The 27,143-nt window shown below is 34.0% G+C and overlaps 1 protein-coding gene across 1 annotated transcript in view; it reads left to right on the forward strand.

Annotated features, from left to right (window-relative positions):
* The first annotated feature begins 261 nt into the window (after window positions 1-261).
* The window catches only part of USP53 (ubiquitin specific peptidase 53), a 50,754-nt gene continuing 23,872 nt past the window's right edge, over window positions 262-27,143 (forward strand). Inside the window, exons 1-8 of the mRNA XM_080797809.1 lie at window positions 262-929; window positions 11,961-12,053; window positions 16,106-16,240; window positions 19,081-19,194; window positions 19,338-19,420; window positions 22,031-22,136; window positions 22,956-23,102; window positions 23,878-24,027. Of these exons, the coding sequence (XP_080653935.1) occupies window positions 786-929; window positions 11,961-12,053; window positions 16,106-16,240; window positions 19,081-19,194; window positions 19,338-19,420; window positions 22,031-22,136; window positions 22,956-23,102; window positions 23,878-24,027 (972 nt within the window). The 5' untranslated portion in view covers window positions 262-785. The remainder of the gene's footprint in view (window positions 930-11,960; window positions 12,054-16,105; window positions 16,241-19,080; window positions 19,195-19,337; window positions 19,421-22,030; window positions 22,137-22,955; window positions 23,103-23,877; window positions 24,028-27,143) is intronic.

Raw genomic sequence — 27,143 nt, forward strand, 5'->3', positions numbered from 1 at the left:
TTCCTTTAGAATATTTTCCTTATGAAACCAGTGACCACTGAAATCTTCAAGCACATAGTGATTGATGTCACACTGATACTTTAAAAAATTGTTAATGAAGAATAATGTTTTCTTTTTTATATTTTAGAACATTATTAATTATAATCCTTTTATGGTTATATATTCAGTATTTGTCTTCAAATAGTAAAACAGGAATTTTCTTGTTTAGCTATTCTTGATTAGCTTTTGCTTTTATTTAAACATTTATTTTCTTTCTTGTAGATTTGCTTTGAGGTCACATTGATAAGAAATATGGAGCCACCTTTGATAACTTCACTTGTGAAAGAGAGAGTCTTCTTTTTTACTAAAAAAACATAAAGAAAACCAAAGGCCAAAGGAATCATGCCAGATGGGAACTCAACATCTTTTTCTATCATCTGTTTTTTAAACCATGAAGATAAATGGCTTGTGCTTTAAAGAATATTATTCGTTCATCGACATTGTTTTTAGCAGTTTAAAAAAAATCTCTTTTTACCTTAACTATACAACTCTCTTATAAAATTTAATGCATATAAAAATCTTTAAGATTTCTTTTTTAGAACTTCGGTGTTTATATACCCTATTTTTGCTTGACAAAGTCATCAGAAATATACAGCATCAGGAAAGATATGGTACTTGGAAACTTATATTTCTGTAATTGACTACAGTGAATTTAAGTGGACAATTCAAGACATCATCCCATTTATCATCAGAAATATCACATAAACATATAATTCTTGGCTTTAATGTAAACAATTTTCTTGAAAATGGCATGGGTAAAATTCTTACGGAAATCTGGTGGCAATCTTGGAAAAGTTTATCAACCTGGAAGTATGCTCTCCCTTGCCCCTACCAAAGGCTTGTTAAATGAACCAGGACAAAACAGCTGCTTTCTTAATAGTGCTGTACAGGTGAGACCATAATTTCTTGTTAAATTTACAAAAGTGCTTTTCAGGAAATACTTTGTTTAATGTTTCTTAAAGTGTAAGAATAAAGTTTTTGTTGCCTGAAATGACTTTTTAATATTACTTTTAATGGTATCAAAGATAATTTGACTTAGAATTTTGTTTTTTTATTATAAACAGAAATAGATATTATTTATTTAATATAAATGGGAATGGTTTTGCAACAGAATAATGTATTACTGTGATATAAAATATTTTGATTTAAAAATGTTTACTTAGTAAATTAAAATTACGTATCTAAAATACATAAAATAATTTCTTTGAGTCAGCTAATCTACCCCTCACTACTCCCTCCCCACACACACTTTTTTTTTAAAAAGGAATCCAGTAGAATCCCTGTAGATAGCTTGGGTTGAAATGAGAATGCGGTTTTAATTCTCAGGACTCAAACTTCCTTCAGCCTCCACTCTGACCTTAAATTGCTTCTCTGGAATCATTTGGACATCATTGTTAGTGGAATTGAAGATTGATCCATTTTGCTCCAGTCCTTGTTGAAATTCTTTTAATTAACAAGTATGTGCTAACCTGCTTTTCTTCTTTATTTTTTTTTTTAAAGATTTTATTTATTTATTTGACAGACAGATCACAAGCAGGCAGAGGCAGGCAGAGAGAGAAGGGAGGAAGCAGGCTCCCCGCTGAGCAGAGAGCCCGATGCGGGGCTCGATCCCAGGACGCTGGGATCATGACCCGAGCCGAAGGCAGAGGCTTTAACCCACTGAGCCACCCAGGCGCCCCTGCTTTTCTTCTTTAGATAAATATCCTTTCTTATGTAAGATGTAGTTTTTATTCAGTAGTTCCAGATTTTGTAGGATCTTATGTCTTTCTGACCATTGACTGTATAGTATTAAAGATGAGGAAGATTTAGAATATTGGAATGTTATTCTATTGACTGTAAAATATACCTTAAAAGAATTTATTTAAAATAAATCACTTCTCACATATTTTTCCATTGTTTTTTTTTCTCCTGAAAACAGTAGAAAGAGAAATATTGAACATATATTTCACTAGATATGAACATATCTAGAATGTGTCACATGATTAGACATCTGACTCAGATTTGTTTTCTCAATTGTTCTCTGTCTGAGACAGATGTTAAACTTGAAAGTTCTGTAATTTGCTCAGGGAAAGAGATCTAATTGGCATTCTAATATGCATTGGGACCCTTAAATGGCAGACACTCTTTTGCCTGGGCCAAAAGATCTTACTGGCATTAAGTGCTATGAAAATTGCAGGAAAATATTTATTGAACAGCACTGAATATAGGGAAATAGTTTATACCAAAAGACTTAGAAGTAAATGCTTTTGTTTAAATCAGGCTGTGAGAAAGGGTTTCTATCACTTTAAATCTTTTTCTGTTAACCCTTTTCCAGTTCTTTTTTTATGTTTATGTATTTCCCTCTATTCTGTAGCTCCTAAATGCTGTGTGTAGTTAGTGAGATGAAAAGCATGTTATAACAAAATTCTGAGTAAGGACACTTATATAGTAAAGAAAATGGAGAAGTATTCCAATGATTATATATTTTATATATATATAATATATATAATGTATATAATAATATCATTCCAATGATTGTATATATAATACATATTTTTTTAATGAATAGTCCAGTGATCTTTACTATGAAGGTTATTACATTTCTGCTGCTCTTCACTCCTTTATGTAGATTCAGCATTTCATCTGATACTATGTATTCTCCTTCAAGGACCTCTTTTAACATTTCTTGTAGGTCAGGTCTGTCGTTGGTGAGTTCTTTCAGCTTTAGTGTTTCTGGAAAAAAATCTGTTTCACTTTTGTTTTTGAAAGATATTTTTCCTAGTTAAAGAAGTCTAAGTTGGCAGTTTTTCCCTTTCAGTACTTTAGAGATTTTGGTTCTTTGACTTCTACCTTACATTATTTCTAGTGAAAAACTATTGTCATTCTTTGTCTTCTGTATGTAATGTGTCCTTTTTTTCTGGCTCCTTTTAAGATTTCTCTTTTTCACTACTTTAAAGCAATTTGATATTGATGTGCCTTGACATAGTTTTCTTCATGTTCCTTGTGTTTGGGTTTATTGAGCATCTTATTTAGATCTGTGGATTTATAATTTTAATCGAATTTGGAAAGTCTTTGATCATTATTTCTTCAAATTTTTTTGTCTCTTCCTCTGAGGGACTGCAATTACATATAGTTGTTTATCTTGGGTTGTCCCACAGCTCACTGATACTCCCTTAATTTTCATTCTCAGTCTTTTTTTCTTTCTCTCTGTTTCATTTTTTATGGTTTCTATTACACTGTTTTCAATTTCATTAATCTTTTCCTTTGCAACGTCTAATCTGCTCTTAATCCCACCCAGTATATTTTAAATTCAGACATTGTATTTTCAACCTCTAGAAGTTTGAACTGGGTCTCTTAAAAATCTCTTTCAACTCTTTACTTAACATGTTCATTCTCTTCTATAGCATCTTGAACATATGAAATACAGTTATAATAATCTTTTTAATGTACCCGTCTACTAATTCTGTCATTCTGCACACTCTGGGTTTTGACTGATTTTTTTCCTCCTCATTTGGGAATATATTTCCTTGTTTATTTTAATGCCTGGTAATTTTTGATTGGGTGTCAGATATTTTGAGTCTTATTTTATTGGGTGATAGATATTTTTTATGCCTTGGAATGTTCTTGAACTTTGTTCTGGGATACAGTTGCTTTATTTAGAAGCTGTTTGATCATTTTACTTTTAAGCTTTGTTAGGCAGTCCCAGAGTTTTGTTTATTCCAGGATTAATCAGAATAGATTAATCTGGGTAAGACCCTTCCTTCTTTAGCTAATGCTCTGTAGATTATGAAGCATTCTACATTGACTATTAGCAACACTATCCTCGGCAGGTAAGAGCTCTGGGCACTATCCTGTCTAATTTTGGGGAGGTATTTCTTTTCTCAGCCTCAGGTAGTTTCCTCACAGTTATTTGCCTGAATACTCAAGGGGGAGCCTCTGTAGAGCTGTGGTGTTTACCCTGTGTGCAGCTCTCTCCTCTGCTGTACTCTGCCCTGCCAACTCTAGCTACTTTAGCATCTCTGAACTTCGACCTCTATCTCTTCAGCTCAGGAGATCTCTTGGCCCAAATAGTAAAATGTCTGCCATAAACTAATTTGCAAAGCCAGTCTTCACTAACAAGACAGGTACTCAAATACAGATTTTCTGATAGAAAAAGCCTGACTTCATTTTTTAAAATGCAGTCTGTAAATATTATTATACATTTTGATGAATAGTTTTTAAAATTGCTGAGAAATAAATTGTGGACTATGTCTTATAAGAAATTATTAAAAATGGACATTATTAAAATGTACTGTTTTCAGTAATTGCTGCACTAATTTACATTCCTACCAACAGTGCCTGAGGATTCTCCTTTCTCCACATCCTCACCAATACTTACTGTTTCTCTTCTTTTTTAACAGTAGCCAATCTGATAGGTGTGAAGTCATATCTTACTGTCGTTTTGATTTGCATTTCCCTGTTAAACATATTTTCAGGTCTCTGTTGGCTGCATTTCTTTGGAAATGTCTATTGGAAAAATGTCTATTCAAGTCCCCTGCCCATTTTTTAATCAGGTTGTTGATGATGTTGTTGATATTAAGTTCGATAAGTTCTTTATATATTATGGATAGCAGCCCCTTACTGTATGTTTGAGTTGCAAATATCTTCTCCCAGTAAGCAGGTTGCCTTTTTGTTTTGTTGATGGTTTCCTTAGCGTGCAGAAGCTTTTAGTGTAATATAATCCCATTTGTTTATATTTACTTTTTTGCCCTTAGCAGAAGAGACTGGTCAAAACAAACAAACTATATATATATATCTAAGACTGATGTCAGAGAGCTCACTGTGTTTCTTTTCTTCTAGAAATTTTATGGTTTCAGGTTTTACATTCAAGTCTCTAATCCATTTTGAAGTTTTTTTGTATGTCATGTAAATGTGGTTCAGTTTCATTCTTTCCCGTGTAGCTGTCCAGTTTTCCTAACACCATTTATTGAAGAGACTCCGATATTTTCTTCATTGTATAGTCTTGGCTTCCTTTGTCACACGTTAATTGACCATATATGCATGTGTTTATTTTTGGGCTCTCTATACTGTTCCATTGACTTATGCGTCTTGTTTTCCTGCCAGTACCATACCATTTTGGTTACTATAGCTTTGTAGTGTAGTTTGAAATCAGGAGGCATGATGCCTCTAGCTGTGTTCTTCCTTCTCAAGATTACTTTGGCTATTTGGGTACTTTTGTGGTTCTATACAAATTTTGGGTTTATTTTTACTTCTGTGAAAAATGTCATTGCTATTTTGATGAGCATTGCATTGAATCTGTAGATTGCTTTGGATAGTATGGATATTTTAACAGTATTAATTCTTCCAGTCCATGAACATGGACTATCTTTCCATTTGTATCTTTTTTTATTTCTTTCAACAATGTCTTACAGTTTTCAGAGTATAGTCAGAGCTTATTTTATTGTGCTTTACCTTATTATACTTTGTAGATACTGCATTTTTTACCAATTAAAGGTTTTTCACAACCCTACATCAAACATGTCAATGGACACCATTTTTCCAATAGCATTTGCTCACTTGGTGGCTTTGTCATATTTTTGTAATTCTTGCAGTATTTCAAACTCTTTTATTATTACTATATTTGTTATGGTAATCTGTGGTCACTGATCTTGATATTACTATTATAATTGTTTTGGAGTACCACAAACTACTCCTATATAAAATGGCAAACTTAATTGATAAATGGTATATGTGTTCTAAGTGCTCCATTGACCAGCTGTTCCCTCATCTCTCTTCATCTCCTTGGGCCTCCCTATTCCCTGAGACACAACAATATTGAAATTAGGCCAATTAATAACCCAATGCTCTCTAAGTGTTCAAATGAAAGGAGGAGTTCATGTCTTCTTTATTTATATTTTTTAAAAAGTATGTATGTATGTATGTATTATTTGAGAGAGAGAGCACACACCCATGAGCACGAGTGGGAGAAGGGTAGAGGGAGAAAAAGAGGGTGAGAATTTCAAACAGACTCTGGACTGAGCATGGAGCCTAACGTGGGGCTTCATCTCACACAACCCTGAGATCATGAACTGAGCCGAAGTTGAGTTGAATGCCCAACCAACTCAGCCACCCAGGCGCCCCTGTCCTCTCACTTTAAAGCAAAAGGCTAGAAATGATTAAACTAAGTGAAGAAGGCATATCAAAAATTGAGATAGACTGAAAGTGAGGCTTCTTGTGCCAAACAGTTATCCAAGTTGTGAATACAAAGAAAAAGTTCTTAAAGGAAATGAAAAGTGCTACTCCAGTGAAAACACAAATGATAAGAAAGTGAAACAGCCTTCTTCCTGTTATGGAAGAAGTTTTAGTGGTCTGGATAGAAGATCAAACCAGCCATGACATTCCCTTAAGTCAAAGCCTAATCCAGAGCAAGGCCCTCACTCTTTTCAATTCTGTGAGGGCTGAGAGAGGTAAGGAAGCTGCAGAAGAGAGGTTCGAAGCTAGCAGAGGCTAGTTCATGAGATTTAAGGAAAGAAGACATCTCTGTAACAGAAAGTGCAAGGCGAAGCAGGAAGTGCTGATATAGAAGCTGCAAAAAGCCATCCAGAAGATCTAGCTAAGATAATTCATGAAGCTAGGTACACTGAACAACAGATTTTTCAATGCAGACAAAACAGCCTTCTATTGAAAGATGATACCATTTAGGACTTTCATAGCTAGAGAGGAGAAGTCAATGCCTGGCTTCAGATATCCAAAGGACAGGCTGGCTCTCTTGTTAAGGTCTAATATGAGTGGTGACTTTAAATTGAAGCCAGTACTTATTTGCCATTTTGAAATTTCTAGGGCCCTTAAAAATTATGCTTAATCTACTCTGTCCATGCCCTATAAATGTAACAACAAAGCCTGGATGACAGCACATTGTTTACAACATGGTTTACTGAATCATCCTGCTGATGAGATATACTGTTCAGAAAAAAGAATCCTCTCAGAATATTACTGCTCATTGACAATGTACCTGGTCACCCAACAGTTCTGATGGAGATGGACAATGAAAGTGATGTTGTTTTTATGCCTGTTAACGTTTTACCCATTCTGCAGCTCATGGATCAAGGAGTAATTTTCACGTTCAAGTCTTGTTATTTAAGAAATTACATATAGCTGTAGTTTTCATAAGACTGTAGCTTCCATAAGTAGTGATGTCTCTGATGGATCTGGACAGAGAAAATTGAAAACATTCTTGAAGACTGAATCTAGATGTTACTAGAACACTCATGATTCATGGGAAGAGGTCAAATATCAACATTGATAGGAGTTTGGAAGAAATCAGTTCCAAACTTGGATGACTTTGAGGGGTTTAAGACTTCAGTAGAGGGAGTAACTGCAGATACGGTGGAAAAAGTGTGAAAACTGGAATTAGAAGTAGAGCCTGAAGATGTGACTGAATTGCTGCAATCTTATGATGAAACTTTAATGGGTAAAACATCTTAATGGATGAGCCAAGAAAGTGGTTTCTTGAGATGGAATCTACCCTTGTGAAGATGCTGTGTACATTGTTGAAATGACAACAAAGGATTTAGAATATTACAAAAACTTAGTTGATAATGCAGCTGCAGAGTTTGAGAGGATTGAGTCCAATTTTGAAAGTTCTGTGGGTAAAATTCTATCAAACAGCATTGCATGCTATGTAAAAGTTGTTGGTGAAAGGAAGAATGAATTGATGTGGCAAACTTCATTATTGTCTTATTTCAAGAAATTATGACAGCCACTCCAGCTTTCCACAACTACCACCCTGATCAGTCAGCAAGCTATCAATATCAAGGCAGAACTCTCTGCCAACAGAATGATTACAACTCTCTGAAAGCTCAGGTGATGGTTAACATTTTTAGCAATAAAATATTTTTAAATTAAGGTATGTACATTGTTTTCTAGACACAATACTATTGCACGGTTAATAGACAACAGTATAGTGTAAACATAACTTTATATGCACTGGGAAACTAAAAAGTTTATGTGACTGACTTATTGCAATATTAGCTTTATTAGAGTGGCCTGAAGTTAAACCTGCAATATCTCAGAGGTATGCCTGTACGGGTCTTTCACCTCCTTTGTTGAGTTTATTCCTAGGTATTTTATTCTTTTTGATTTAATTGTAAATGGGATTATTTTCTTAATTTCTCTTTCTGATACCTCATTATTAGTATAAAACACAACTGATTTCTGTGTGTTAATTTTGTATTCTGCAACTACAGAATTCATCCTGATAGTTTTGTGGTGGAGTCTTTAGGGTTTTCTATATACAGTTATCACGTTATCTGCAAATAGTGACAGTTTTACTTTTTTCCACTTAGATACCTTTTATTTCTTTTGCTTGCCTAATCGCTGTGACTAGCACTTGAATAACAGTTATGAGAGTGAGTACTTTTGTTTCTGATTTTAGAGGAAAAGCTTTCAGCCTTTCACTGTTGAGTATAATATTAGCTGTGGGTTTATTGTGACCTTTATTATGTTGAGTATGTTTCTTTTATAATCACTTTATTGAGAGTTTTTATCATAAATGATGTTGAATTTTTGTCAAATGCTGATTCTGTATAAAGATCATTAAAGATCATTATATGATTTTTATTCTTTGTTTTGTAATGTGGTGTAATATGGTAATTGATTTACAGATGTTGAGCCACCTGGCATCCCTGGAACAAATCTCACTTGATAATGGCATCTGATCCTCTTCATGTACTGTTGAATTTCATTTGCTAATATTTTGTTGAGGATTTTTATATCTATGTTCATTGGGGATATTGGCCTGTTATATTCTTTCTTTCTTTCTCCCTCCCTCCCTCCCTCCCTCCCTCCCTCTCTCTCCTCTCTTCTCCTCTCTTTTCCTTTCCTTTCCTGTTTTGATATCAGGGTAATGTTGGCCCTGTAAAATGAGTTTGAAAGTGTTCCTCTTTAATTTTTTGGAGTAATTTGAGAAGGATAATTACCAACTCTTTAAATGATTAGTAGAATTCACCTGTGAAACTGTCTGATCCTGGACTTTTGTTTGGGGGAAGTTTTTAAATTACTGATTCAATTTTATTACTTGTAATCATTCTGTTCAGATTTCCTATTTCTTTGTGATTTGGTCTTAGAAAGTTGTGTTTTTTTCTAGGAATTTATCCATTTCTTCTAGGTTTTTCAGTTTGTTGGCCTATCATTTATAGTAGTCTCTTAAGATTCTTTGTATTTATATGGTGTCAGTTGTAACATCTCCTGCATTTCTGGTTTTGTCTATTTGGGTTGTCTCTTTTTTTCCTGATGAGTCTGGTGAGATAGTTTATTGGTGAGAAGTTTATTGATTTTATCTTTTAAAAGAACCAGCTTCTAGTTTCACTATTATTTTCTAATTTTCTTTTTTTTAAGTCTGTCATTTCTTTCTACTCTGATCTTTATTATTTCCTTCCTTCTACTAACTTTGGGCTTCGTTCTTCTTTTCTAGAGTCTTTACATGTAAAGTTAGTTTATTTGGACTTTTTTTGTTTCTTGTGGTAGGCCTATATTGCCATGAACTTTCTTCTCAGAACTGCTTTTGCTGCATCCTGTAGATTTTGGAAAGTTGTATTTCCATTTTCATTTATCCCAAGGGTTCCCCCACACACACCTTCACATTTCTAAGCACTTTTTTCCCCTTGTCTTTTTATTATTCAAGTGCATAACATGCAGTGTTATATTAGTTTCAGGTGTACAATATAGTGATTCAACGGTTCTGCACATTTCTCAGTGTTCATCAGGATAAGAGTACTCTTCCCCTTTATCTATTTCTCCCATCCCCCAGACTATTTAAGAGTCCTTTTTTTTTTTTTAATTTTTTTTAGTTTGGCTCTTTTTTTCCTTGTTTGTGCATTTTTGTTTCCTAAATTCCATATATGAGTAAAATCATATGATATTTGTCTTTCTTTGACTGACTTATTTCACTTAGCATTATGTCCTCTAGTCCATCCATGTTGGTACAAATGGCAAGATTTTACTCAACTTTTTTCTTCGATTTGTCTACCCATTGGTTGTTTATAATCAATATTTTAAAATGAAGTAGGATAAAGATTAACAATTAGAATAACTTTTGATATGGATTTGTTAAAAGAGAGGATAAACTATTATACTAAATAATGTATAGAAAAGTTACATAAAATATTTTTTCTGTAGTTTGGATCCAGTTTATAAGTTTATAACTTAAACATTTTGCAAATTCAGAAAACATTCCAGTTACATATGAAGAGATACTTCACTGGCCCTATAAACAGATTATGGAGGGTATTCTCTTTTAAATACTCTCTTTTAAATATTAAATTAAATTCTCTTTTAAATATTTATTTAATTTAAATTAAATTCTCTTTTAAATATTAAATTAAATTTTAAATATTAATTTTAAAATATTCTGAATATTTTAGAATTTTATCTGACATAACTATAATTAAGTAGTTATGACGTTTGATGTGGTTTTAAATTCTCTAAGTTAAAAGCAAAGTTATAATCTTTAATAACTAGCATTTAGTGTGTTCTTACTTGTGTTGGTACTTACCTGAACACTATATGTTCTCTCTAATCTAATTCTTACAATAGTCCTAAGGGGTAAATACTACTTTAATCTTCATTTTACTGATGAGAAAATTGAATCTCAGATAATATTTTGCTCAAGTCAACCCAAGAGCTGATAAGCAGTAAATCCAGAATGAATACCCAGGCAGTCGGCCTTCAAATGTTGTATTACTAAGCACAGTGCTATGCTACTTCCCAAGTTTGTGCTGTCCTGGTCTTCATCTTAACAGATGAATAAATTCCAGTGTCACATATTTTATAGTATGATCAGATATGTATGATATGCAAGAGAATTATTAGACATTTTCAAGTGTTTTGCAAAAACACTGAATTATTTGTAATAGATAGATGGATCCTGTTAGTTTTCTTTAAGGAAAAGCAGCTCTCAAAGGGAAATTCTGAAATGGCCTTAGTTATTGAGTAATTGAAAATATAGGATATCTGTTAAAATCATTTGTTTTTCTTAATCTTTGTTTCTAGTTGGGAGAAATGAGAGATCATGAATAGATTTTCTAAGTTACATTATTTGAGGAAATGACTGAAAGATATAGGGAGACTTGGAAGTCTGTTTGTTATAATAGTAATTACGGCAATAAATAGCAGCTGGCGTTCATTGCATTCTAGTTATGTACTGGGCATGCCTCTAAGCATTTTATATAGTAGTACATATTGTTTCATCCTTACAAGAACACCATGAGGCAGGCAGAATTATCCTCACTTTATAGTTTTCAGATTTTTTTAGATTTTAAATACTGGACTGATTTTATTTAAACACTTAGTGTTTTTTGTTTGCTTTTTTCTTTTAGTAGCAAATGATGAATGGATAATTGCAGCAAATTATATTCATATTATTCCTTAACTGATGCATTTTACTGTACTGTCCCCCTGTTACCACACAGCTGGCCGCCTTGTCATTCAATACACAAGGCCACAAGCCTCTGCTCACCCTTTTTTCTGGCTGTAACTTACTGACCCTTATTTGATACACCCTGGCTTTCAACTCCAATTATATTTCCTTCCTAAAGTTCAGTCTGTTCCAAGTATTACAATCACTTCCTCTTTCATGTCACCGCCAAGACCTAAATTCAGTGTCCCATGTTTCCTGTTCATATAAAATCCTTAACTGAGGAATTAGTTTTTTCTTAACTCTCTACCTGTCAGTTTTTACATGTGAATCAATAGGAATACCTTCTAAATCTCTCCTTTATGTATTCATTGCATGTGTATAGCAGTTTCATAGTTGCTGTTTCAGTGCTTATATATGTCTGATTGTGCACCAGAGATTAAAAGAAGTTGTTAGCCTTCTGCAGTCTAAATCAAATCTGTCTTTTATCATAGGGAGAAAAATCTTACTGTATTTCTTTCTTCACTGTTTCTTTCTTATAATTTTTTAGGTTTTATGGCAATTGGATATATTCCGAAGGAGCTTGCGGGTTCTAACTGGACATGTTTGTCAGGGAGATGCCTGCATATTTTGTGCATTGAAGGTAACCTTTTAATATTATGGAAAATTGCTATTAATTGTTTTGCCAAAAATTTAATTTTATTTGATAGTTTATTTGGTCAGTTTACTTGAAATTAAAGTTCATTGTCAAGTGACTTAGAGCTTTGAAGGTGAATTCTTAAAGTTGATTTATTCAAGTGTATGGATTTTTTCCCCACTCTTATGTAAAGAAAGTTAAAATTAATATTCTAAGTAGTATAAAAATGTTAAGAATATTACATTTTTCATAATTTTGGAACAATTCTTTTTTCATTTTATGAAATGGATTTTGAACTACTACTGAATTTTGTGCACTGCTTTGGTTACTGATGATACAGCAGTGAACAAGGTGATAAAAACTGTTCTCATGGAGCTTATATTCTTATGGGGAGGAGAAAACAAGTAAGCAAAATATAAAGTGTGTTAGATGGTAGTAACTACAAAGGGGGAAAAATAAATCAGGGAAAGGGAATAATAGAGTGTGTTGAATAGTCAGGAAAGCCTCACTGGGAAAGTTAAACCATTACCTGAAAAGATGATGGAGTGAAGCATTCCAGGCAAGCAGGGAAACAGTAACTGCAAAGACCCCGAGGTGGATGTACGTGACATATTCAAGGAAACCTGGGTGTCAGAAGCTTTGTGAGTAAGGGGAAGACTGATAAGAGGTGAGCTCAGAAGTAAGGTGAGTTGTGGTTATTTTAAAACCTGTCTGCAGGGGTTTGTGGGTGATTGAGTTGGTTAAGTGTCAGACTCTTACTTTTGGCTGGTGTCATGATCTCAGTGTCATGACATCGAGGAGCTTCACCTTGGGCTCCGTGCTCAGCAGGCTGCTGCTTGAGGTTTTGTTCTCTTCCATTCTCCCTCCCCACCCTTCCCATGAGCTCAAAATAAATAAATAAATAAATAGATAAAATCTTTAAAAATAAAATAAAACATGTCTGCACATTCTTTGCAGTTTTATTTTGTTTTGTTTTTTAAGAAAGAGCATGAGCAGGAGAGGGGCAGAGAGAGAGAGGGAGACCGAATTCTAGACAGGCTCTCATGCCCAGGATGGGGCCCGACATGGGGCTTGATTTCAGAGCCCTGAGCTCATGACTTGAGCTGAAATCTAGAGTTGGACACCTAACCAACTGAGCAACCCACATGCCCCTCTTCTGCACCCTTTCTATCAAAAAGCGGAGTCTATTCTTTGAATATCGACTGGCCTTAAGGATTCATTCCCACCAAATAGAATGGCAGAAATGACACTGCAGACATCTGAGGTTAGGTTAGATTTGAAAAGGTGATAAAATTTCCATCTGGCTCTGTCTGTTGGGCTGTCATTCTTGGGAGTGAGCTGTCATGAAGTGAGGAAGCCAGGTTAGCCCCAACTAAACCAGAAGTCTAAGTGGACAGGCAGTGTTAACAACCAGCATCAACTGTTCAGTGTAAGTGAGCAACCTTCAGATTGTTCTAGGTCCCAGTGTCGAGTTGTATTTACCAAAATTAATGGAGCAGAGTTGAGTTGTCCTTACCAAAATTAATGATTTGTAATCATAGTAAATGTTATTTTTAGTAACTAAGTTTTACGGTGGTTTGTTATGGAGCAATAAATAACTGGAACAGGAGTCCATATTGTGTAGTTCCTTCTAGACCTTTGTTAGGACCTTGGCTTTTTCTCCTGAGTAATTTAGGAAGTCTCTGGATTGTTTCGAGTGGAAGAGTGATATAATCTGTTTTAACTAGATAGAATGTTTGGACTAGATCTCTTTGGCTACTTGGATGGGAATAAATAGAAGAGAGGCAAAGGTAGAAACAGGGAGTCATGAATGTATTAGCATCTCATTTATGTCATTGAAATTTGCCCAAGAATTTAAAATTTTATTAGCATGTTTCAGAGATAAATATTTCATTCTTTTACATTCTTGAATACTCACACACGCATATACATGCAAGAAAATAAAGTGCCATTTTCCTGCTTTATTTTGATTTATACTCCTGAATATAAATCACCAAAGAAGGCAAGTTTATATTCTCTTTTTTAGAAACTGGCAAAATAGGGTTATTGTTAGGGGATGAAGAATGAACTTAGATCAGATTACAGTATCACATTTTATTTACACCACAGTCAATTTTGAGTATTTTGTCCAATTGTAAAATGAGTATAGTTAAAATTTCTAGCCTGAATCTTTCATAGCCTTACACAATCACCTGCCTGCCTCCCCACTAGCCCAAAACTCACTCTCTCTCTCTCTCTCTCACTGTCTCAGATACTGCACTTTAGCCAGACTGGCTGCCTCTTGCAGTTTCTCAGAGCTGGCTTCCATCTCTGACTATTTTCTTTATTATTCCTTTTGTCTACAGTGCTTTTCTTCTAGATGTTTTTGTGGCTAAGACCCTGTTTCCTTTATGCCAGTCTTCAAATGAGGACATCAGTAAGGCCTTCCCTGACTACCCTAGGTAATAGTTAACCTCCTTCTTACTCTCAGTATCTCTATTTCTAATACCTTATTTTTCTCTCTTGTATTTTATTTCTTTATTTTTCTCTGTTTTATCACATACTGACATACTATATAATTACTTACTTTCTCCTTACTATAACTAGACTCTGTGCCCCATGAGGGGGCAGGGTTTTTCTGTTTTCTAGTGAAGGTGCCTCACATATACTAAACAGTCAGAAAACAGATAACAAATGAGTGACATTCAGGCGTAGGATTAATATTTCAAGCATTATCTTGAAAAGCTAATTACCTGAATAACCAGTGACATCTGAAAATTTTTATTTTTTCATTTTGTAATTATAATTAGAAAATTATAGATCTGGATATCTAATACCATTTAGCATCATTATTCTTCAATTTTTTATTTATTTATAAAGTACATATTTTGGAAGTAGTGAAACAGATTTTTAAAATGTTTTCCTACCCTACCATATATTGATCTGAGGAAAAAAAAATGTTTTTGAGGTAACATACCCCTTAGGCTAATTAAGAATTTAATAAGGCCAATCCTTGTTTAGTAGGTTGTGACTGAAAACCTATTTCCCCTCCACTTTCCCCCACATAAGATGGTTGTCATAAAATTGGAACTTATTAAAAAGTTTATCTTATTTGAACTCAATAAGGAAAATGAAAAACCAGATTAACACCTATAATCATATGTTCTTGAGTGTTTCCAGTATTTCTTAGGCTTGGGTTAGAAATGCTCAAAGTGAGGAAAACTGATAATTTGAAAAAAAATTTTTCTTTAAAAATTAAAAGTCAGGGATGCCTGGGTGGCTCATCTTTTCTGACTTCATGCAAATTGTAGAGTGTCAGTTTTTAGAGGCAAATTTAAATAGTGGGAAATTTTCATTGTATTGAAGTTATTTGATGTTTGTTTATTTTTAAACCAGGGTTTGTCATTTTCTGGGGTTTATTTAGGAAGAAAAAAATTATTAAAGTTCATTTAAGCTACATTTTTTGTTTTTAAGATTTTATTTATTTATTTGAGAGAGAGAGAGAAGGAATCAGGGGAGGGACAGTGGGAGAGGGAGAAGCAGACTCCTGCCTGATGCCAGGCTCAGTCCCAGAACCGTGAGATCATGACCTGAGCTTAGGGCAGGCAGGCAGATGCTTAACCAACTGAGCCATTCAGGTGCCCCCAGCTACTTTTCTTAAAAGACTAGTGAGTTCCTACTAATTTTTATGTGATTATGTATTTATTTTTGGTTAACATAATTTTAATTCCTTATAGCATACTTTTAGACTTACAGCAACTTATCTCAGAACTCTTCTTTAAACAGTTTAGATCAGAATAAGCTGGGGAACAGTTAAAAATTGTCCTCACTTCAGCATACTCAATTAGAAACCTCGAGGATGGGAACTGAGAATTCTGTGCACACTAACATTTGATTTCGAGACTGGGGCAACCATTTCTGTACATTACTGAGACAAATAATCTTTATATGGAATTTTAGAGCAAAAGACTACTAGTTTCTGGGTATAGCTGTGAGTTTCACTGTGTTATTATGAAGTTACTGACATGTTTCTTTAGTGGTTGGCTTTTACACTTACTGATGTACTTGTTGGTCCCCAGAATATATTTGCACAGTTTCAACATAGTCGAGAAAAAGCACTTCCCTCGGATAACATAAGGCACGCTCTAGCAGAGAGCTTCAAAGATGAGCAGCGATTTCAGTTGGGCCTTATGGATGATGCTGCAGAGTGCTTTGTAAGTATTTTGGATAATCCTTAAATCAGGACAGTAGCTTGTTTTCCTTAAATGATACGAATTTTAAGGTTAATGAAACATAAATTTCTAACAATGGAAACAAATCATAACTGCTCACTGGATCCATGTCTTACCTGCCCTTCAGAGCTCAGTTTAAATCTCATGACTTTTGATTTTGGTTATTTGTGCTGCTGTCATTTTTATTGGCTATTAGACTCCTGGAATATTTTAAAATTTATTTATTAGAAAAAAACATTTATTAAACATGAATTATGTCACTTAAGTCAGTATTCTGCCTCCACAGTGTTGATATATGCAATAATGCATTCCCAGCAGTAGCATTTCTCATTACATACAATGATTCTCTTTGGGAGAGAAGAGGATCTTGGTGGGCAGCTATCAGGGGCAGTCATTCTGCTATCATTAACTGGGGTTGATGTTCCAAGTCTCTGTTTTACCACCATATGGATAAGTAGAGCATTCCTTTGAATAGTAACTAAACCGTATATACCTTCTAAAATATGTGTTGATTATTAAATGTGTCAATGTTGCAGATGTTACTTATATTTAAAGAGGTAAACTTATTTTTCATAGTCTTATATCTATTTAAAAATTCTATACATTCTTTCATCAGAAAATCTTTTAAGGTTTTCCTTGACACGTTGTTTTCCTGAAACCACTTCTTAATAGTTTGGGCCCCTACTCTCAGCATTATTTAAGCCTCCTTTCTTGTATCCTTTCAGCCTATCCCCTACAGTGTTTTTTAGTGGCCAACACTTAGTAAAATTTTCTTCAGATTAATCTTTGCCCTTCAGATATTCTTGTGACTTCAGTCTGGACTCTTCTGACATTTAAGGCCATTTACAGTTAAACTCCAGTTTACCTCTTTATTTCCTCCTGTAATTTTCCCTCCTAATGTAGGTTGTTCTATTCCTGAAGTATGTCTTTTAAATTCACTGGATTTCTTTCTTTTTTTTTTTTTTTAATTTTATTTATTTATTTGACAGACAGAGATCACAAGTAGGCAGAGAGGCAGGCAGAGAGAGAGGGGGAAGCAGACTCCCTGCTGAGCAGAGAACCCGATGCGGGCCTCGATCCCAGGATCCTGAGATCATGACCTGAGCCGAAGGCAGAGGCCCAACCCACTGAGCCACCCAGGCACCCTAAATTCACTGGATTTCTGTAGAATTTACTATCTGTAGAATTCATTTGGCATTTATATGTTATTCTCATTTTTTAAAAGACTTATTTATTTGAGAGAGAGAATGTGTGCATTTGTGTGCTCACACTTGCACACACACACACACACACACACACACAAGTGGGAGGAGAGGCTGAGGCGGGGGTGAGGGGGAGAGAATCCACAAGCAGACTCCCCGCTGAGTGTGGAGCCCGAAACAGGTATTGATACCAGGACCCTGAGATCATGACCTGAGTTGATACCAAGAATCGGCCACCTAACTGACTGAGCTACTCAGGTGCCCCTGTTGTTAATTCCTTAATGATCATCTACTGTTTCCTTGGACAGATGTAAAGCTCTTTGATTAGTGCATTGCTTAGCATACTTTTCATGTTGATTAAAATGTTTCAAAAATAGCACACATAGTCATAAAATATGCTTTTCATATTTCTCATGTTTCTAATTGATCCATCACTTAAAATATAAATATATTTTGTACAATACCAAACTTTGTAGTTTATTTTCATTTAAATGAAATGTACTAATAAGTGATATGATAATTTGTGGACTATCTAGAAATTTAGGCTTAAATAATTGAATGCTTTTAAATTTCCTAGGGCAGAAGACGGGTAAGTTAGCTAATTAAAAGAATCCATTGGAGGGGTGCCTGGGTGACTCAGTCATTAATAAGCTTTTGCCTTCAGCTCAGGTTGTGATCCCAGAGTTCTGGGATTGAGCCTCGTGTTGAGCTCTCTGATCTGTGAAAAGTCTGCTTCTCCCTCTCCCCCTCCCACTCCCCCTGCTTGTGTTCCCTCTCTTGCTGTCTTTCTCTCTGTCAAATAAATAAAAGAAATCTTTAAAAAAAAAAAAAAAAAGAATCCATTGGATAAGCTTTACAATCCAAAAAGAAGGATTACTTGTTAAAGAAATAAATACTCCTTATTGATCTGTATTACAAATTTGAAATTTCATATGAAATTTGTTTGCCAGACAGATTCCTTGCATTAGAATGTTAGTGTAGGTATTGTAAACCTTTATGATTGCTATTTTTAATATGAGTTATAGAGACTATAAAAATGTTCCAAGTAGGATTTTTGGAAGAGTAACTGCTTTTCTTAATGTGAGAATGCTGGAAACATAGGAAACTTATGTTTTCTAATATTAAATTCTAGATGTTAGCCACCATGAATTGATTTTAAAGGATTTTTAAAATATTTATTAAAATAATGTATTATAATGTTTCTTTCATTAAATTTTTTAAGAGCTAATGCTACAAAAGGTGAGTAATTGAACAGCATTTGAAGGGTTGATTAAAGAGGAAAGCTGAAAAGCTGACAGACGTATGTATGGCACTGTTAAATTTTAACACTTTGAAAAAATCTTAAAAAGATTCTTTTTTTTTTTTTTAAAGATTTTATTTATTTATTTGACAGAGAGGGAACACAAGCAGGGGGAATGGGAGAGGGAAAAGCAGACTTCCTGCCGAGCAGGGAGCAGGACCCTGGGATCATGACCTGAGCCAGAGGCATACGCTTAACAACTGAGCCACTCAGGCAGCCCCTTAAAAAGATTCTTAAATTTGTAAAGTTGAAAAGAGTTATATTGTACAGTGTCATCTGTAAGATTCACAACTCATGTGTCGTTTAATTTTTTAAATTAGGAAAATATATTGGAGAGGATTCATTTCCATATAGTGCCAAGCAGAGATGCAGACATGTGTACCTCTAAATCTTGTATCACTCACCAGAAGTTTGCTATGACCCTGTATGAACAGGTGAGATGGCTCAACCACTTCATTAGTTACTCTGTTTGCATACATTTATATATGTATAATATGTAACATATTTAAATATATGTAACATAGTATTATATTTATGTTTTATGGTTGATCAATCAAACATATGTTCTCCCCTGTAGTGTGTGTGTCGCAGCTGTGGAGCATCATCAGATCCTCTACCTTTTACAGAATTTGTGCGGTACATTTCTACAACAGCCCTATGGTGAGAGCCTATTAAAACATGTTTGCCACATTGAGCATTTATTGTATGTGAATATCAGCTCTCTGTCTTAGACCTGAAAATATGCAACCATCAGAGGTGCTGAGTGATGCCCAGCTCAGCTAGCTGTTTCTGATTTGGTCAAAAACATGTACTTGATGAAATTTCCAAATATTAGTCAAAATTTGTATCTCTTTATGTTTATAGCAAGTTTTGGGATTGCAAAGGAGACCTTAAAATGACAAGTTCAGTGGTAAATGGAGCTGCATGTGATTTCTTCATTTTTGCTAAGGTGTTATCTTTGTAGTAACAGTGTTTCCCTTCAGCTCCATGTCCCTTCATGGTGATGGAAGCCAGGGTAAGGAGAAAAGAAAGAAAAAGGTGAAATTAATTCTCCATTAGATTTATTGCATTTAAGGCCTCAACATTAACTGAAATAAAAATTTGCCAGCTTACCTGTCCCCTCCTTCCCTGCTCATGAAACATTAGTGAGTTAGGGATCCAAAAAGATCCCTAGACTTTACATAATAAGAGTAGTTTAAACACTTTCTAACAGGTATTTGAAAATATGAATATTTAATAGGAACATGAATAGAATCATAAATATTTACAGGTATTTTGATATAAAAAACAAAACATGGATCAATAATTATCAGTACATTAGTATAACAGTTACTAAATGGTGCCAATATTTTTATCATTGTGCAAAATAAATATCATGTGCTTATCTGTTTCATTATGTTATTAAACTTCTTGGCTTTTTGGGGTATGACACAATATTTCTTGAAGATTATTGAATAATAGCAATTTGATTATTTGAGTGTGTTTAGTATCTTAATATATCCAGAGTTTGGGAGCATAGTTTTAGGGAAGCATTCCCTAAAATTCAGTCAATTATAGATTCATTTTTTTTCACTTTGTATGAAAAGTAGGATGGTGTTTGTACAAGGATAGGCCACACATTAGAAACTGTAAAATTTTAAGTCTACTCTGAAACTCTTATATAAAATGACAGTGCTCTGATTCAGTATCTTATGTAACAAGAGTTGGAGCTCCATCAGTCTCTCCCTGGTCCACACCACCAATTGCAAGAAACCAGACTTTGAATTCTAATTATGGTTGACCCTTCAATAACACAGGTTTGAACTGCACAGGTCCACTTACATGCAGATTTTTCTCAATAATGTACAGTACTGTAAATGTATTGTCTTTTCCTTAGATTTTCTTTTTTTTTTTTTTAAGATTTATTTATTTATTTTAGAGAGCGTGCATGTGCAAGCAGAGGGAGGGGCAGAGGGAGAGGGAGAGAGAGAATCTCAGGCAGACACCCTACTGTTTGTGGAGCCCAATGCAGGGCTTGATCTCATAACCCTGAGATCAAGACCTGTGCTGAGATCAAATCAGACATTCAATTGACCGAGCCATCCAGGTGCCCCCTTTATAATTTTTTAAAGACATTTCCTTTTCTCCAGCTTTTTTGTAAGAATACAGTATATAATACATATAACACGAAGTGTGTGTTAATTGACTATTATTGGTAAGGCTTCCAGTTAATAGTAGGCTATTAGTAGTTAACTTTGAGGGGGGTATCAGAAGTTATATGTGGATTTTGGATTGTGTGAGGGTTGGTGCCCCTTACCCCATGTTGTTTAAGTGTCAACTGTAATCACCTTTGTATTAGTAATAAGTATTGAATACCAATTACAGAATTCCAGGCTTCACATAAATCATTACTTGTAATGTTAACAAAAACAGCATTTTGAATGTACAATTTGAACAAGCTTATCAGATTTAGTGCTTTCTCATATACTTGTGAAGTGTTTTAGAAGAATAGGTGCTTTTAGTTGTTATCGAATACTGTATATTAAACCATGGAACTGTAAAATATATCTAGCTCTAAGACAGTTAATATTACCAGTAAGCAGAACCAGAGCATCTAGAATGGAAAGTAGTAAGGATACTTGAACTTATATGACATATCTTTTTGGAAATGTTTAAATAGTTGTTTAAAGATACTTTATACCTTGCTATATAAAAATTTGATTCTAAAATAGACTAAACAAAAAGTGGCACAGATATCCTGCCTAGGCTGTAATGAAATGGTTAGCATAAGGCATAAGCCTGGCCTAAATAGTTTTGGTTTTGACTTCTGCATTAATCAGCAAAGGAGCCTTCTGTTAGCTGAAAATGGTAACTTTGTTTCTGAGAACTTTAGGCCAGCGGTGAAGCCTTTCCAACAATTTGTTGTTCTTGTTAGGCCAAAATTTAAACTCAAGTCCCTACTTGTTAAATAATAATGTAAGAGAAACATTTGACTTAGAACAACCTCCAGACAGAACTAGCATCATCTTATTACCTCATTCATGTAGTTCCAAACAATGGTAAAATTTAGTGTTATTTTGTTCTTGACCTAATTTTTTTCATCATAAGTTAACCTGCCAAATTTCATAATTTTTCACTCTATGGAAATTTACTTTATGGTTAATTTTTCAAACAGAATCTGTCTTAAGATATAAAATACCCATATTGATAACTTAATATTCTTCATGCATAATTTGTTAGATCTTTCTAAAGTTCAAAGGACACATTTGACACTGCTCCTTTGTTTTTTAGCAACGAGGTAGAAAGAATGATGGAAAGGCATGAACGTTTTAAGCCTGAAATGTTTGCAGAATTGCTGCAAGCAGCAAATACAACTGATGACTATAGGAAATGTCCTGTAAGTATAATTTGGAGAATATTAATGTGCTTTTGTGTTTATAAATTTGAAAATAGATATTCAGAAATTACCATGTAAATACTAACTGTACATGGGCTTGATTTTAAGAATTTATTTTTTCAGTGTTATTTTAGGCAACTCTTTATACCATGTGAGCTGTTTGAGCACTATTTCTTTAAAAACTCTTCGTGAAGGTTTTAAGTTAGTGTATGCTGATTTTTTTTTTTTTTTCTTTTTGAGAGAAAGAGGGTGCACGTGTGCATGCAAGGAGGGCTGGAGGGGAGGGGTAGAAGGAGAGGGAGAGAGAGAATGTTAAGCGGACTCCCTGCTGAGCGTGGAGCCCTAGGTTGAGGCTTGATCTCAACAACCCTGAGATCATGACCTGAGTTCAAATCAAAAGTCGGGCACTTAACTGACTGAGTCACTCAGGTACCCCCTGATTATTTTTTTTAAGTTCTGAAATCTATCATTTGACTACAGAGAAAGTTTTTTATTTTCATTATAAGCACTACAAATGGTACCATTCTTTTCTAATGTAATATTATTAATGACTTCAGTGTTCTATTTCTCATTTTTTAGATTGAATTCTTATTTTAGCAGATTTAAAAAATACCAAAGGAAAGTACTTTGATTTAAAACAAACTCACTGTTTAATCAATAATTAAGCAAATAGCTGGATAAAAGTGAATTTTAGTATTCTGAACAAAGAATTTTCTGATATATGTGAAGGTTGTTACTGTTTAATACAAACTGTAAGGTATTACTTATGGTATACCTATTTCAGTAATTTCAAAATTTGCCTTTTGTGTTTTTCTTTAGAGTAACTGTGGCCAAAAAATAAAAATTCGCCGTGTTTTAATGAATTGCCCAGAGATTGTTACAATTGGTTTAGTATGGGATTCTGAACATTCTGACTTGACCGAAGATGTTGTTCGGAATCTAGCAACACATCTTTATCTTCCTGGGGTATCTCAGCTGTTTTCATTCTCTTCCTTTCTGTTTTTAAATTATTATAAAACGTATTCATATATTATAACACACTTTGTTTTTCAAAACTAAATTTTCTTTCTAAAGGAAATAACATTCAGATATAATCCTGATAAAATTCATCAAATCGAGCTAACTGGAATGCCTTTCTTGCATAGACTGGGAATGACTTTCAGTTACAAACTGTCTCATGCTCTAGTTTGTATCATTCTAGAATGATGATAATGATGTGTGTGTATGTGAGTGTGGTAATGACAAAATATAAATATTAACCTAGAAAGGTAAAGAGTCAAAAATCATCTACAGCATTGATCTCTATATACTTATTAACATCTTAATATATTTGATTGGTTTATATTACAATTAAACTTTTAGATAATTAACTTTCTGATAATATGTTTAATGTATGTTCAAATATGTGATTCAATGAAAAATGATTAGGAATTGTGTAATTTATCCCGCATTTCCAGTTTATGTATATAAAGTGTCAAGATACTGGGTTACTGAACTAAATTGTAGTGAATTCATTTTATTGGAGGAATGCTAATAGCTATAGTTAATAGTAAGTAATAGTTAATAATAATTCTATTCAGTCCAATCTTAGTGGTACCTTTTGTACTAATATAATAATGGATTAAGGAAGCTTGCATAAGAAATTTTTTCATAGATAGTCAAATACCTGACTCACCAAATTATTGTTCCTCATTTTTAAAAAGATACAGTATTAAATATGCATTTTTATTTTTTTGAACAGCTTTTTTATAGAGTTACTGATGAAAATGCCAAAAATAGTGAACTTCATCTAGTTGGTATGATCTGCTACACCAGCCGACATTATTGTGCCTTTGCTTTTCATACCAAGAGTTCCAAATGGGTATTTTTTGATGATGCAAATGTGAAAGAGGTAAGTTGACACTTTCACTAACTAGGATAATTATTGTGACTTCTTACTTTTTAGGAATAAATGAAATAATAATATATAAAATGTATATTATGTAGTATTATTATGTAAAATAATGATTGTATGTAAACATTTCTTATATAAAATAATAAATGACCTTGATAATAGCATTGTTAAATTCATACTTCCTTTTATTAATTTTTGAAATCTGGTTTATTTAATTTATTTACTTATTTATTTTTAAAGATTTTATTTATTTATTTGACAGACAGAGATCACAGGCAGGCAGAGAGGGTAGGGGGAGCAGGCTCCCTGCCGAGCAGAGAGCCTGATGCGGGGCTCAATCCCAGGACCCTGGGATCATGACCCGAGCCGAAGGCAGAGGCTCTAACCCACTGAGCCACCCAGGCGCCCATGAAATCTGGTTTATTTTAAAGCCAATTTTTAAACCAGTCCATTTCCAGAACAATAAAAAAGTTGACAAATAAATGTTAGAATGTAAATATATAACTGTCAGTGATCCATATGTCTGGTACATTTTGTCTGATACATAGTTGCTCTGTGAATTTCTTTGTGAATGATTCACAATTGCTTTATATAATTAGTGATGAAAATCTGCTTATTTCTTAAATTATTATGATTGCTTTTTTAGACTTTGTATATGGTATTCAGATTTAGGTATGGTTACTTTTTCTATTGGTCAGTAACTTATTCAGACATTATAATATCTAGAAAACTAGTGAATAATAGTTTGTAATAAAGACTGTTTATCAGAACACCTTTGGAACTTTTGAAAAAATGTGTATTTGCCTGGACTCTTAAATTCTCAATTCAGAGGTATATAGGCCAATACCTGATTTTTTTTTTTTTTTAAGTTCTATAGGAGATTAAGATTTTGCCACATATGAAAACTATTGATCTTGTCAATACTATGCCTAGGCTTATTGGCTTTGAGAATCCTATTATTAAGCAGTAAATGGATTTAAAAGTACAAGTTATTTCATTGTTATAAGCAAATGATGTACAATTCCATTTCCTTTCATTTTAATGTATAAAAAAGGGCCATTTATTATCATTATGAATTACTAATTCAGAAGTTCAAATATTCAGTATTTAGTGGATTTCTAATTGTTTCTTTGAAGGATGAACTGCTATGGAAATAGCCCTTCCAGTATTAAAAATTAGGAAACCAAATAGACGAAATAACTTTTTTAGACATTGGCCAGCAGGCAGTTGACAGAAAAAAGGAAACAAACAAGATGAGACCTACGGTTATTCCTGTTTACCACCTACAGGTAGTTTTTACAGTGCAGGGAGGCAGGACTCAGATAAAGCCTAGAAGTCTCACTGAGTTGAGGAGACCGAAATTGGAGTTCAGGGAGGCTAAGATGGCTAAAATTCACTGGAGTGATTACCAGAAAGAACACTGCGCAGAGGAAAGTTCTGGAGATTGGTAGAGGGGTCACCTTTAATCTTTGGCTGAATAGTGATCTGACGTTGTGTTGCCAAACCTGTACAAGGTGGGGGAAAGAAGGTCAGGCAATTTTCAAAATTCATATAGGGCTAGGAATAGTTTGCATCCACACCAGCAAGAATAGAAAGATGTTGCAATGTAAACAGCAACAGGTAGAATCCTCAGAAAAGTATCACCTTAATTGTGGGGCTAAATTATACCTGGACTGAATACTACCCTGTACCTGACATAAAAAGCTTAAAATGAAGCCTTCAAAGCACCAGGATGGTGCTACATAATTTAACAAATGCCAGAATGAAGTACAGTACTTTTTAAAGGAACACAACAAAATTTACCCCAAAATATAAATTTCAGTATGCCATTTGCTGAGGAGGATAAGGGAGAGAAACATACTTGTCACACTGGGAAAACAAATCCCTTTAACATTTGGCTTTGAAAACCAGAAGGGCCAAATTTTGCAAGTTCTAACAACCCGTAGGACTTAATAATAGCAAACTGAATCCAACAATACATTAAAAAGAAAATCAATCACCACAGTCAAGTGGGATTTATTCCTGGGTTTGCAAGGATGATTCAATATTCACAAATCAATCAACATGATACACCACATTAATATAAATGAAAGGATAAGAACCCTTTGATCTTTTCAGTAGATGCAAAAAAAAACATTTAACAAAGTACAGTATCCATTAATGATAAAAGCCCTCAAAAAAATCGGTTTAGAGGGAACATACCTCAACATAGGAAAGGCCATATATAAAAACCCCATAACTAACATCATAATGGGAAAAAAACAGAATTTTTCCTGTATAGTCAGGAACTTAACAGGGATGTCCACTCTCACCACTGTTAATTTAGCATAGTACTGCAGTGCAAGCAATCAGACAATGAAAAGAAGTAAAGCAATCAGACAATGAAAAGAAATAAAGGCATCCAAATTGGTAAGGAAAAAGAAAACTTTATTTGCAGATAACATGATATTCCATATAGAAAACCTGAGAGACTCCACCAAAAAATTGCCTGAACTGATACACAAATTCAGTAAAGTCACAGGATACAAAACATAGAGAAATCTGTAGCGTTTCTATTTACCAATAACGAAGCAGCAGAAAAAGAAATCAAGAAATCAATCCCGTTTATAATTGCATTCAAAACCATAAGATACGTCAGAATAAAAGTAAGCAAAGAGCTGAAAGACCTGTACTCTGAAGACTATAAAACACACATGACAGGAATTAAAGATGACAGAAATGGAAAAACATCCATGCTCATGGAAGGACAAATATTGTTAAAATGTCCTTACTACCCAAAGCAATCTACACATTTAATGTAATCCCTATCAAAATACCACAAGCATTTTTCACAGAGCTGGAACAAACCATCCTAAAATTTGTATGGAACCACAAAAGGCCCCAGATAGCCAAAACAACTTTGAAAAAGATAAGCAAAGCTGGATGCGTCACAATTCTGGACTTCAAGTTATATTACAAAGCTGTGGTAATCAAACAATATGGTACTGGCACAAAAACAGACATAGATCAATGCAACAGGATGGAAACTCAGATGGGAGCTCAGAACTCTATGGTCAATTAATCTTGATAGCAGGAAAGAAAATGTAATGTGAAAAAGACAGTCTCTTCAACAA

This window comes from Martes martes (assembly GCF_963455335.1).
Source record: "Martes martes genome assembly, chromosome: 2".
Taxonomy (NCBI): domain Eukaryota; kingdom Metazoa; phylum Chordata; class Mammalia; order Carnivora; family Mustelidae; genus Martes; species Martes martes.